This window comes from Ammospiza caudacuta, chromosome 17 (genome assembly GCF_027887145.1).
Source record: "Ammospiza caudacuta isolate bAmmCau1 chromosome 17, bAmmCau1.pri, whole genome shotgun sequence".
Lineage (NCBI taxonomy): Eukaryota > Metazoa > Chordata > Aves > Passeriformes > Passerellidae > Ammospiza > Ammospiza caudacuta.
In genome coordinates, this window is record NC_080609.1 from 13,870,197 (window position 1) to 13,884,758 (window position 14,562).

Genomic DNA, 14,562 nt, shown 5'->3' on the forward strand with positions numbered 1-14,562 from the left:
TTAGAGATAGCACGACCCAGACAAAGCAGTTCTGTATCGTAATAAAAAGATATCACATCCTCCGCTTTCGCCTCTCCGCTGCTCTTCAAACACTTCTTTTGAAATGTAGTAAATACTAAGATTAAGTCATTTCATAAAACCTTAGGATTGCAGCGCTCTTGCTCAGCATCTAAAGATCAGAGGTTACGCGTCGATCTGGCATTTTCTCTGGGAGTATTAAGAGAAGGTTGACTTGAAACTGATTGTGGGAGGCACACAGAACCTGGGATCAAAATAACACAAAGCTGTGATCTAGGCCGTAAGGACTCGTTTGGTTTTCTCCATGTGTTTGCTTTGATACTGACATCTGATTTCTTGCATAGAGCAAGTCAGGGCTCAGACTTTTGGCTGTATCTTCCTAGATTTAGAATATACAAGATGTGCTGGATTAGCAGCAAACTGCATGAAAGCACTTCAGGGAATCTGGAATTAACCTGTATGCACAGTCAAATGGGGTTAAAATGCAAATAAAAGATATTTAAAGCCGGAGAGAAAGGTCAAAGCACTTTTATGTCTGTCTTCGGAACTATAAGAAAAATTCCATTTATCGCTTATGTTCTCCAAGCACTTCAAAATATTTCTTTTTCCGTTTTTTAGACACAGAGTCTTAGGGAAGTTGGTTTGCTGGTGCTGGGGGTTGTGACCATCCCACACAGCTGGCCAGAGGTGTCTTGGCCAGGATCATGTGGCGCTTCATTGGCACAACTCCTGGTTCCATGTTTTATGCCATCCAAGGAGATAAGGAGTAGAGCCCAGGCACTAAACCAGGTCATGGTATCTGATGGCAGTGCAATCACTGGAGCCCAAAATCTTTATTGAAAATAAAGCTCTGTTTGAGCATTTGTTTGCTTTAGCTTGTGCAATCACAGCTCTGATAGCTGAGCACAAATGCCAGCAATAGTGGGGCATGTCATTACAAGTGCTCACTGGTTTCTGAAGCTCTTGAATATATAAAACAAATGAAAACCAAAGAAACTATGAGGGTATAAATAATGCTGTAGGTTTTGGTAACACTGGGTTGAAAAACAGTTGAGAATTCCTAAAATGAAAATGTGGGATAGGACTTCAAGCAGCTGAAGGTGGAGGGAGATGAATTAGGATTTTTAAACAGGACAGGTTCTATCAATCCAAAATGTTTTTGTAATGTTAGAAATTAAATAGCTCATTAAATTTTACGGTGTAAAATAACTGCAGAGTAACAAGCTCAGTTTCCACTCAATAAATTGACAACGACAGTAGGTCAAATATAGAGAAAGCAAGAAATTGCAGAGGCATCTGATGTATTAGAGCAACCTTGGCAGGGCTGCTTCCTCTTAGATACAGACCCTGTTGCTTTCAAAAAAATTCATCTCAGATAAACCTAACCCAGTGCCTTAATGGATTTTGTGCTCTTAATATTCAGCTACATGAATGTGTACACTTGTCTTACAGGATGAGCTACTGTAGGAGCATGGTCACACATCCATGGCAAGGATCAATCTCCCGGTGCTTGGGAGTCTGACCTTCACAGAGCAGTTACTGTGCTGTGATGGAGCATCTCTTGATAATTCAAATGTGGTCCAGTGTCACTGTGGGAATTTGTACAAGCTGAGGATTTGGCCTGCAGTACCTAATTTTATGTGTGCTGCAGCTCTGCTACTTTTGCCATCAACCTTGCTGGAAATTTGCACTTCTTAGCCAACGTCAGATGTACAATGTGCCACTTTAATTTTTGCTTTCAAAAAGAGTGAGGGACGTGCACCTTAAATGAGCTGCAAAAATGCAGAGAAACCACTGCATCCCACTCTCTAGCTTTCCTAGAAAGCCAGAATACAGACTGGCTTATTAAAACCTCCTTTTGGCCCAGTTAGAGACCTAAAACGACATAATTTGCTGTACATCAGATGTGGCTGTGTCAGATGTAGAAAGAAGATGCATGGTTTTAGATGCCAAAGTGGATAACCTTAAAAACTTGAGCTGTTATTGACATTCCAGTGCAAAGTGCCAGTAACTCTGTGATTTCCTACGTTTGATCTTGTGAAGTGCTCCGTGCTGGCACTTTGCTGGATTAGCTCATCATTTAGTTTCAGTGTTTCCGGTTCATTTTGTTCATGCTCTGGGATTTTTTTGGACACTGTTCCTTGGCTTCTGTGCTGTTCTTGCAGGTTACTAATGAGAACTCAGCTTTTTGGAGCTTATAACAAAGTCTTCAGTGCAACAGTTTAAGGAAACCAGCATTAGAGAAGGGAGCTTGCAGAGGAAAGAGGGATTATGTGCCTCACTCGCTAATTAGTCTTAGCAAACTATAATTTCTTTGAATCACAGCTTCCTGAGAGAGGAGATGGGTCAGAGAAATAAAGGTTACCTTTCAATTCATTCTTAAAGGGTCGATCAGAGTCTGTTACTTGATAAAAGGCTGGCAACAATAAGATCCATAAAATCACTTGCAGTTCCTGAATTCATATTAGAATCAAATTCTCGATACTGAGGTGAGGACTGAAGATTTAAAGCTTTGCTCAATGAACACAAGGATTTTTACCATTCAGGCATTGGACTTAGATTCCTCTCCAGTGAGAGGGGGCATTCAGCTGCTCTGTCACTGGGAATTGAGAGAGGTCTGAGCTAATGAACCTCCTTCTCTCCTCGTCGGCTGTCCAGTGCCCCACCAGCAGTGTGACCATCCTCACCTCAAAGCCAGGATGCTCTCAGGGCCAGCCCAGGCACAGCCTCTACCTTCTGTGAATTCAGGAGAGTTCCTGGCTGCTGATAATAAATATTTGTAAAATAAAGTAACTTTTTCTCTTTTGAAAGGCCTCAAATCAGATAAAACAGGAATAAATGTGGCTGGAAAGGGCTTCTTTCCTCTACACATCCTGGTTTCTTGTGACACACCTCCACCCTTTCTCTCTCCAGGAGTGATTCATGTGGGAGTAGCTCTTTGTGAAGATCTACAGATAAAGTTATGGCAGCTATCCAAAGACATTCATGGCTTCTGGCAATCTATTTTCCTTTAACATAATTATATCCTTGTGGGGGATAAATCTGGGAGAAGATTTAAAAAAAAAAAAAAAGACCTCAGTGTTGGAGGGGGGAAAAAATTGGATTTCAGTCTGCTGCAGTGTCATGTGATGGTGCTCTGCTTCTTATGCCCCAAATAATTAGTATCAGGGAAATTGTTTCAGAAATTACCATCTCTGCCGTTAACCTTGAGTGCACAGGAGTGGGGGTACCACGTTTTGGGGGTGGGATTTTTCCATTTTTATTAATTCTGTTGTCATACTCATTATCTCATTCATGTTGCTAGGAGCTTCAGGAGCTCGCCTCCAAACCAGCAGATCTGTTCTTTCACTCGGACAGCCAGGAAAGCTTTCCTTTGGCAGAGCTTTGGGCTGCTTTTTGTGATATATTCAGGCCCTAATCAAGCTGTACTGTCCCCAAGTGCTTGTGTAACATAACTTGGTGAATGTTCTCTGGAGGTCTGACAGGTGTAGCAGGCTTTAGAAAAGATTGTACCCTTCAGATGCTGGAAATGCCATGGGGAAAAAATGCAAAAGGGCAGCATAAAATGTGAACTCTTAAAAATAGCCTCACATCCTGCTTGCATAACGTGACATGCTATTAAGCTTGCCTACAAAAGGCTGCAGTTGTGTGGTTCTGCAGCACTTTGAGTTTTAATGGCATGGGAAAATGCAAGTTTGCTTTTCTCTGGAGTCAGAGAAAATTACAGTGTTCCTGTGCCATCAGTCCTAATGATGTTTGCAGTTTCATGAGAGCCAATTTAGCAACTGAGATGAAATAGGCATCTCTCATTGACACCGTATCAATCCCTGAAAACACTCCTGGTGTTAATGCATCCATCTCTAATTGATGTCTTGCAAATGTTGAGCGCTATCACATCATCAAAAGGCTGCATAGGTTAAAGAACTTCTTACTGAAGTGGGAGTGTTATCCAGGGGGGGAATCATTGCTAGCTCTAGACAAGATGTTACAATTTCCTTTCAGATAATATAGGAAGCCACGGGGGCATAAAACTTCTTGTTAGAACAGATCATGCTATAAGATAAACTCACATTCAGAGAGAGTTCTGGGTTCTGGCAAAGGGAAGAAGTACTGGGGGATAGGCTTCTGGAGAAGTCCAGGAATTTAAACTTGGTTCTAATTACTGCAGATATATAGAATTTGAAATTTATTCATAGCTGTCAATATTTACTGTCTGTCTGTAGACACTGATAAGTATTAAACATTTAGCTCTTTACAAACATTGTCATTTCTGAGATGAACTGGCAAGAAATTGTGAGACAGGCTGAAATATAAAGATGATGTAGAATGAATACAAGAAGAGAAGGGGTTGTCTAAAACATATTCCAGCTCTTTTGGGTTTGAATACTCTTCTATGGGATCCTGGAAGACTCTTGGGCTGGTAGGGAGATAGCAAAAAACTATCTGCCATGTCTGACCTATTTCTGCTCTTTGGTGATGCTGTGTGGTTCCAGTTCCCTCTGCTCCTCCTGAGAATGTCTCTGCTGAAGCTGTGAGCTCAACCCAGATCCTGCTGACCTGGGCAGCAGTTCCTGAATCTGAGCAGAATGGTCTCATCCTGGGCTACAAGGTATGCAACTGGAGTTTCACACTCATCTGATTTTTAGTGCATTACCAGGACATGATTTTGTATTTGTTATGTATTATTCACCTGCTGGATAGTCTTATTGTTCAAAGTCAGCTGGAGAAGATACAGGAAGTGTGCTGGCTTTTAAAGGGGTGATTGGTGAATGTTATCTCATTTTATAGTGGGTGACAAGAAGAAATTTCCCTCTCTCCACTCCTCATGCAACTTCTGTGTCTCATCCACATTTATCCTGCAGATCCTTTACAAAGCAAGGGATTTGGACTCAGAGCCCAAGAGCCAAACAGTGAGAGGGAACCACACGCAGTCAGTGCTGCTCTCAGGCCTGAGGAAGTTTGTCCTCTACGAGCTCCAGGTGCTGGCATTCACCCGCATTGGGGATGGGGTCCCCAGCTCCCCAGCAGTGACAGAGAGAACCAAGGATGATGGTGAGTTTAAAGGTTTAAAATAACCATCTTATTTGATCCAACCTTATAATGCAGATTTCTTCTAGTGGTGCAAGTGTAGGCAACAAATATTTGGATATTGGGGAGATTTTTGTTCAGCTTTGAACCCAAAGGACATTGGCTGAACCTGGTATAAAACTCAGCAGTATCCCATTGGTCATGGGCTGAGAATCTGGCAAAAGCATAGAAAAACAGTGTCCCCTATTTCCCTCCTTCCCTGCAGCTAATGAAGAGGAAGAAAACTTCTAATATTGAACTCTGTAGCTTGGTGGAGATAATTTCTATTGAAGACAATTTTAGAGACCAATTATAAATTCCTATTGAAGTTCAATCACGCTAGGAAAAAAAAAAACAAAGTGCTGCAATTGAAACCAATAAACAAATCTGGGTCTGACTGGACTGAAGCAAAGAGGTGGAATTTGCAACTTCAGTAATCCACTCTCCTTTTTTTTAACCCCAAAAGAATAAGGCATTGACCTTGGAAGATGATCCTACAAGCTTCCTTTTGCAGCTGCCTCCAGTGCTTCCAGGGGCTTCCCAGTGCAGTTGGGTTCCTGAAGGAACCCAAGCAAGCACTCCCCGAGGCACACTGGTGTGGTGGAAGCATTCCTGCTGATGGAATTGTACAGAAATTTGGTTCAATTCTTGAAATATTTTTGGGCTTTGCAGATATTAAAACTACTTTTATTTTCATCACCTTTTCAGGAATAAATAGGTTGAGATCAGTGTGAGAGGCTTCTGAAGTCTCTGTCTTTCTCATCAAAATCTTTTCAAAGTAATAATGGATAAACATTGGTTTACACAAATAAATTCATTAAGATAATTTGATTGGGCTGGAAACACATTCAGACTTCTGACTTAACGCAACATTTTCCATGCAGTGCAGGGGAGGAAGGAGTGGGAGCATGTGGGGTCAGGAACAGGAACAACAGCTCCCTGACATTTTTTTAGCCTTTTTCTCAGCATACCCTCTGTGTGTGGACCTGGCTTCTCTTTGAAAGGAAAAATAAGAAAAGTTACAGTTAGCAGAACTCTGCAGGGAGAGAAAAGCACTCAATGAAATGTACATATCAGACTGTAATGAGAAATACTTCAAACTGTTTGTTTTGGATAACCCCATTATAGCAGTTCCCTCCTTAAGTGCATGTTGGCAAATGAAACTAATTGTTCTTCCATCTCCATACCCCTGACATAAATATGTTGTGTCTCCTCTGGGCTCAACTTAATTAAAAGTATCACCAGGAGTAATGCAGGTGGAATTTGTGCTGAAGGGGAAAATTCATGGATGGTAATGTATGAATTAGCATCTCCTCACCTCTTGAACCTGGGCTGGTCAGCGCCATTTGTGTTAATGTGCCTCTCACCTGCCTCAGGTTCTCCTGCTCACACCTCAGTGTTTAAAATGCAAGTGTAAAGTCAGGAAGCAGTTCAAAGCTGGTGCTGATGACACAAGGAATGGATATTATTGAATTCAAACAGGTATGAAGTGGATTCAGCTATATAACTCTCTGTAAAGACAGCTTGGTGCCTTGCTTCGTAGTGTGTTCTCAGTTACACCAGAGATGATGCTGCAGTGAGAAAAATCCTACAGAGCTCAGAGCTCACGGTGCAGTAAAAAGTCAGTGTAGGGTGCACTGGTCTTTAACGTGTTTGGTGTCTGAGGGTGTTGGAGGCCTTTATCCATGGACAGAATGTATATTTATATATAGAGTAAATTATATTGTGCACATGCACAGGTGCTTCCAACCACTATCGGAGAGCTACAACTTAGGTTGTAATTCTGTACGGAGTGAGCAGAAAAGCTCACTCTGTGCAGAAAGTGATCCCTGTGGTGTGCAGTGCTTGCTTCATGCCCTCTGTGTGCCTTGCAGCCCCCGGGCCCCCTGTGAGGATGGTGTTCCCCGAGGTGAGGCTGACGTCCGTGCGCATCGTCTGGCAGCCGCCCGAGGAGCCCAACGGGATCATCCTGGGTAAGGGGGAGCAGCAAACCCCAGCCTGGGAGTGGAGGGATGGAGATCAGAGCAAGCTACAGCTGTTGGGTTTTCCTTTGCCTTGCACATAAGTAAATCTCTGGCTGAAGAAAAGAAAATGTGCTGCTGTCAGCTGAGGGGCTGTGGTGAGGGGACCAGTCTGCAGGGATCCATGCTGTGGGTTTTCCTTGTCATGGACATATTTTCTGAAGAATACTTTTGCTGGCATTTTTCTCCTGAGAAGCTGAGAGGCCTCAGAAATTAAATGTAAACAATAATTATCTGCTGCTGTGGAATGCAACAGGTGCATCTTTGATTTGTTTCATGTAGATTGTTTCTACTTGATGACCAGTCACAGTCCCACTGTCTCTGACTCTCTGGCCAGTTACAAGATTTTATTATCATTCCTTTCTATTCCTTTCTAGCCTTCTGACGAAATCCTTTCTCTCTTTCTTTAGTATAGCTTTAATAGATAATTTTCTTTTAATATAATATATTTCATAAAATAATAAATCAGCCTTCTGAAACATGGAGTCAATATTCTCTTCTCTTCCCTCGTGCTGGGACCCCTGTGAACACCACCACATTTCCTGAGCCAGAATTTGGTGTTGTTCAAGGCCCCGTGTCTGAGTGTCATCTCTCCTCCCATCTGCATTTGGGTTGGTAACCTGTTTGGTTAACTGTTGGGAAAAGTGCCTGGAGACCTGGATTTTCCCCACCTTTGCCAGACACGCCCAATGTTTCAGTTTTATGTGTGCTTCCATTTTATTGCTTCCTTGAGATAATATGTCTGACAGGTCATGAGGAGTTAAATCCTATTTGCCCTTTCATCAAGGGAAAGAGAGGCAGCAAGGCATGACAGGAATTTGCAGAAAACCTTCTCACCTTCCTGCTCTCATAACTCTTGGGTTGCCTTTGCAATATGTGTACCAGCCACTGTTGCACTTAAAGTGTGAAGACTTTTACAATGTAAGAATCCATTCCTGCCTCTAAAATTAACGCAGCTCATAGTTACCAAGCAATTTAGTGTTTTCTGCTGCTGCTGAACACATTTTACAGCAGTTCTGGCTGGTGAGTAAAGATTTGTGTCACAATTCTGAGAACAGAAGCAAAAGCTTTTGTTTTTATCTAGTACTCAGTCTGCCAGGCCTTTTTGCTTCTAATTTCACTGCCATCATTCAGGCTCATGTGTTGGCTTCCAGCAGTATTCCCTAAAGCCTTCCTTGCTGGCTGGAGGGTGCCTGCTTCAAATGCTCCTGCAGAGGTGGCATTGCTTTAAATACAGAGCTCATCCTGCATTGCACTGAAATCTTGAGTCAAGAACTCAAAGTGTTTGCTCAGGTGTGTAGTTTACCAAAGTGATCCTGGCATCTGAAGACACAGGGAAATCATCAAACAGCATCCAAAGGCAGACTCTGCAGGATGTTCTGAGCACGAGGAGGAGTCTGTGTGAAGCTTGGCAGTGGTGAGCTGCCAGAGATGGATCCACGCAGGGTTTCTCTGCAGCTCAAGGAAGTTTGGCCTCCAGGTTGTCTTGTGGGTTTGATTTGTTGCTTTTTTTAAGGAACTGTGTGTCCTAGAACTTGCTCTCAGCAGAGATTGAGATTTGAGTCACAGGATGTGGTTAAGGAGGAAAGAAAAATCATTTGATAGGAGTGATGAGAAAGCACAAAAGACATTTTGCTCCCCCAACCGTGTTCCAACCTCTCACGTTGCTGCACTTTTTCAGCCTCATTTGCTGGAGTTGCTGCAAGAGCAGTGGAGTAGGAACTCTCCTTTATTTTGTCTTTGCAGAGTGCTTGGTGCAGTGCATCCCCTCCACAACTGGTTCTTGCTCATTACCATTATGGTGATGATAAAATCATGCAAACAGGGGTGGAAGGAAAGGGAAAAGCTGTCCCTTAAAGAATCTTTAACATCTTTATCATGTAGACCATTGTTTCCAATGTTTTCCATGCCCAGTAAGACATCCCAGCATACTTCACTCAGTCCTTGACTACTCTGATGCTGTAACTAAGTCAGTTCATGCCCCACTGTTCATTCCTGCTCTTTCCCACAGTACACTTCCAGGTCAGCCAGTCCTCCTTTTACAAGAACATTCAGCTTTTTCTCTTTAAGTGTGATAATTTGCAGATGCCTTTATTGAATTTCATCTCACTGATTCCAGCCCATCTCTCTTCATTACCCAGATCTCTTTAAATGACACTCATGTCCTCTAAAGTGTGCACGGCTTGGTTTCATTTTTGGAGTTTGCAAGCAGATTGGCAATTCCATCAGCGAGCTCATTAATGAAAGTATTAAACAGGACCAGACTCATTCATGAGGTCTCATGAGAGCTTGCTATGTCCTCCCAGGTTGTTAGCAAATCATTGATAACAACATTTTGTATTTTAAGCATTCATTTCAAAATATGTGATGTTTTTCTTAGATTCCGTGTTTGCTTTTGGTGGGACTGTGTGCAACCATATTAAAGCCTTACTCAAAGTCAATGTGGATCATATCTACTCTTCCCACCTGGCCAATTACACTGTCAAAATGGAAAACAGATTATTTGATATTTATTATTTGCTCCAATCAAACAGATATTGGCTGTTCCCTGGCACATTATTATCCTCATGGATGCTTGTATATTGACTCATATTTTTTTCCAGATTGTTTCTGTGTATTGAACTTTAGTTTGATTTGTCCATAATTCCTTTAGTCGTTCTTGTCTCCTTTTAAAAGATGGTGTACTCTGTTTGCCCTTTTGTAATGTTCTGGGATGTCACCTGTTGTCCACAAGTCCTAGATGAGAATGGCTAATTATTCAGAGATGGCTCCATCTCTGCAGGGCAAATTTCATCAGGCCTTTCTGACTTGATTACATCCAGCTTAACTAAATATTCGTAAACCTGCTCTCCATTCCAGCCTGCATCCCTACTTACATTGTTGTCACTTTTAATTTGTGTGGAGGATCTTGTCAGCACCAACTTCTTGTTGTGTGTGAAAATGCAGCAATGCAGGTACAAGCCTTCCTTCCCTCTCTGCCTCACCTCTCTTGTGCTCATTTTTTTCTTCCTGCTGCTTTTCTTCTTGCTGGCTGACCTGTTCTCCTTGTCTCCCTCAGATTTCTAATGTATTTATGAAATCTTTCTCATTGCCTTTGCTTCCCTTCAGGTGATAACTCACTTTGCTCTTTGGCCGTTCTGATTTTGTCCCTACATGCCTGTGCTGTCTATTTATACACTCCCATAGACCTGTGTCCTGTTTCAACTTTTTGTCCAATTCACTTTTGATTTTCAGGTCATTAGTGAGCTCTGAATGCAAACATATTGGCCTCTTAACATCTTTTGTCTGTGTTGGAATAGTTGTACCATATTTTTTGTCTCTTAAAATGGTCAGCTAACCTGGATTCCTTTTTCCCTTAGAATTCCTTCCCAGGGGGATGTTACCTGCCAGTCCCCCCCATCCACCTCTTTGAAGTCCATTGTCTTTATTCCATAGTTCTCACTTTTATTTTCTCAATGGTAGAAACACTGAGGTTCCTGGAAGAAGTAGTTAGCTGCCAAAGAGAGAAAAAGGGAAAATTGCTCATGCTGGGTACTTCTGTGATCTTTCCTAAGAAGTGAACCGTGCTTCAAAAATAGATAAAAACTGTGTGTAGCGTTCTGAGGAAAGGCTGCAAATTTGGGGAGTTTGGGGTTTTTATTTTTTCCCTGTACACTTTTTACATCTCATTACTATAATGAACCTCCAAAACACCACTCCATCCCTCTGGTCAAGTGCACCAAAGTGGAGTCATTGGGAAAAATAAGTGAACATAATTTTGTGTGCTGCCCTTCTATTCACTCCTGGGGCTCAAAAGAAAAACCACTTGCTTTGCAAGAGCAGCTTATACTCAGAGCCTTTGAACTAATGTTCCTGCTCTGGCTGCCTTGTCCTCTGAGCATACACGCACCTTTGCAGCTAACGTTTTTGTAATCTATATAAAAACATGTTCTAGCATTTCAGAGAGAGATTAGCAGGATGAAATACTGGCAAGCACCAAGAGGGAAAACCACTTGTTTGTTTGTTTAAATATTTTACCATGCAAGACTGTGAGATATTTCCCTTTTTCCTTCTGGGAATGTTCCTCCAACCATCTGAGGTTTCACTCTGTCTTCCTCTCTGCACTCAGTTCAGCCAGCACCCACATAGTTCCCTCAAATACTATTAAAGATAAATGAGGCATTAATGTGCATTTGTGCACTTCAAGCTATGAGCTCCCCCTGAAAACGAGAGCTTAACCCACATCCTCCCAGGCCCTGGTTAGTATTCCTCACGGTATCCTTGTATTTAGCATTTACCTGGAGCTTATTGCAAAAAAAAAAAGTGTAAGAACTCAGTTGAGAATTAGAACGAAAATTGGATGTAATCCATGTTTGCAAATTCTTATTTTGATCCCGGGCTGCATTTGCACACCCGCTGGCCCTAAAACAGATAAGCAGGAAAATCAACAAACCGGATTGCTGCTCCGCCGTGCCGAGCGTAACCTCGCGGTATCGCTCAGCTCTCCCCGAGTTCTGTGACAAATTAATAATTGTTTGTATCTCTGCTGCACCGTGGCCTGCACCAACGGGTGCTGTCACTTCTTGAAGGGCTTTGTATGGTGATGAGCTTGAGAGCTTTTTGGTATTCATGGGGTGTTGTCACCCTCCCGCTGCCGCTTCGGGGAATCCGGCGGCTGTGTTGCGGTGACCCAACGTTTAACAGGCAGCTGCCATTTATTGAGTTTGGGAAGTGTGCAGCTCATGGAACTGCTTGCACTTGTGCAAAAAGCTCAAAAAGATGCTGAAGTGACAAATAAGCCAAGTTTCAATGAATAAATAAACTCCTGAAGACGTGGTCTTTTCGGGAGCGTTTTTAATGCTGTTTTGGCCTGGTGAGTGGCAGCACTCCCAATAGCAGAAGGGATTTGGGATCTAATGCTATATGGCAAAAAAGTTAAGAAGATAATATGAATTCTTATTGACCATCCAGATATTTCACATTCTGTAAAATATTCCTTTCCTCAAAAAGTTTGCTCCAATAACCATTTAAAGGTTATACTTTCATTCATAGCCTTTGATTTTTTAAATTTTTTTTCCTCAGATATCTGCAACATCTTATTGTCATAATCTAGCAAGAAAAGGAAGCTGCTCATTCCTCCACTGCAGCAATTGCCTGTTATAGCCCTCGAGCATACATTAATTTCTCTTTGAACACTTTCCATTTACCTCTATTGATTTGCCTCGTTTGATTTCACTTAACATTTCCTTTCTTCTCCTATCCCTTGTTGCTGAAATTCATCAACTTAATAATTTTATCTTTTTGATCTTGCATTAGCCCTAGTTATTATCCAAGTTGTAGTTTAAGTTACTGAGTCTTCTGTGCCACTCAGAAAAAGTAAAAGTAATGCTTTTTATGCCAGTCTGGATCCTCATTGTCCCAAACTGTCTAATAGGAGATGCAGGGGGTCAGATTGAAGTACTGGGTGTCTCTCAGGCGGGTTGTAGGTAGCAATAAAAGTGAGCTGAGTTCAGGTGTACAGCTTGGATATTTGCCTTGGAATCAGACCTATGGAGGTTTTGAGTTTCTTAGGAAATCTGTTAAGGTGATGGCTCTGGTCATGTAAACCCAGGAAAACAGATATTTCCTCAGACTTTGAGACAACAGCAGATGTAGGAGGGGACAGTGAAAGCTGGTGCTGTTTTTCACAGAGATCCAAGGAAAGGGAGTTTGCAGAGCCTGTCACAGAGACAGGCTGTGACAAGTGATTTCCTCTTTCTCACAGCTAAATTAATTATTTCACTAGCCACAGACCCACTCTTGTGTAAGATATTGTAATGGCCTAGATATGTATGTGTTCCTTTGCCTAATCTGGGTGTGTTTGTAATTGCTTTCCAGCCTGACTGCCACCATTTAGTAGTAAATAGTTATCTTTCTATTCCCCCCTTACATTTTAACTACACTTCATATTTTACAAAGGTTTAGAAAAGAGAGGAAATTACTCAACAAGGATATGTCCCAGATATCATACTTATCTTTTAATAACTAGATAAATCAACTTTTCTATTCTTTTAATGTTCTCTGTTTCCCTCCAGGTCTTATTCTTTGCGTCTTATATCCCTTTATCAAACTTCTTTAGCCATCTTAGTTGCTTTTTCCTTCATCTTTCTTGCTTCTGTAAAAATTTCCCCAGTGCTTTTCTTTGACTATTTTTTCCTCCTTGTTAAGATCCTGCACTGGGGTTTTCACTCCCACGTTCTTCACATCAGTATAAACAAAAAAGATCATATATATCAGTTCCTTCTCCCCGTTGCTCTCTGTCTTTCTGTGGACTTTTAAAAAAGATCAAAATATTGCAGCATTAAGGGTACAGAAATACTTTGTTAAAATATATTGGACCAGTAATGGAAGAACTAGTCCCATGGATAAAAGGAGATAATTTGCAGGTGAAAAAATGAAATGTTGAAAGTGTAAGACCCCAAGACTTTGCTGGGATCTAAGCATACTCAGGAGCACTGAAAAATCAGGAGACTTTTTAATTGATTAGAACAGAATGGAACAGAACAGACTATTTCAGTTGGAAGGCACCTATTACAATAATTAAGTCCAGCTGCCTGACCAGTTCAGTGCTGACCAAGTTACAGCATTTTTATGAGCTTCATCCAAATGGCTTTTAAACACAGGCTTGGGGCACTCCCCACCTCTCCAGGAAGGCAGTTCCAGGGTTTGACCACCCTCTCTGTTAATAAATTCTTCCTCATATCCAATCTTAACCTTGGCTGAAGCAGTTTTGAGCCATTCCCACGTGTCCCAACCAGGGAGATCATAGCACCTGGATAGTGTGGGTTAGCAGCAGTCCTTGAAAGCTATCTGGTCCAACCCCCCTGTCATGGGCAGGGCAGGGACATTCTCAACTAATAAAGGTTGTTCTGAGCCATGTCTAACAAACCTGGAGTATTTCCAAGGATGGGGCAGCCACCACCTCTGTACCAGTGTTTTGCCACCCTGGTAGATCAGCACCTCCCTCTCCACACCTCCTCCTCAGGGAGCCGTGTGGTCCCCCCTCCAGACAAGACCAGCCCAAAGTCCTCAGGCACTCCTCATAGGACATTATTGCCAGCCTTTGAAGAAGTCTAAAGCTCTCCACCCAGCTGTGGAAATGTTCCTGTAGGATTAAACCAACCACAGCCTGGAGGAGCTGGGACTGAAGCCATGAGTGCTCGGAAAAGCTGGGTCGCTCCTCAAGTTGTCAGTGCAAATTCTTCCACATGAAGCAACCATGGCTGCTGCCCCATGTCCCCAAACAGCTGCCAGGGAAGAAAGGACAAGGAAACCCTGGTGCATCATCAGTGGCACTGTGAGAGTCAGCACAACAAAATTAATACCATCTGTATCCCAATTAAATTCCACTGTTTGTGGCAGAGTGTGCCACACGCGAGCGGCATCGATTCCAAGGGCTGCACAAAATCCAGGCCTTTACTGTGAGTGGCTATGTGGC

At 42.3% G+C, this 14,562-nt stretch overlaps 1 protein-coding gene across 1 annotated transcript in view; it reads left to right on the top strand.

The window, feature by feature from the left end:
• The window catches only part of SDK1 (sidekick cell adhesion molecule 1), a 381,148-nt gene that overhangs the window by 304,840 nt on the left and 61,746 nt on the right, over positions 1-14,562 (top strand). Inside the window, exons 26-28 of the mRNA XM_058815791.1 lie at positions 4,512-4,627; positions 4,881-5,070; positions 6,960-7,058. Of these exons, the coding sequence (XP_058671774.1) occupies positions 4,512-4,627; positions 4,881-5,070; positions 6,960-7,058 (405 nt within the window). The remainder of the gene's footprint in view (positions 1-4,511; positions 4,628-4,880; positions 5,071-6,959; positions 7,059-14,562) is intronic.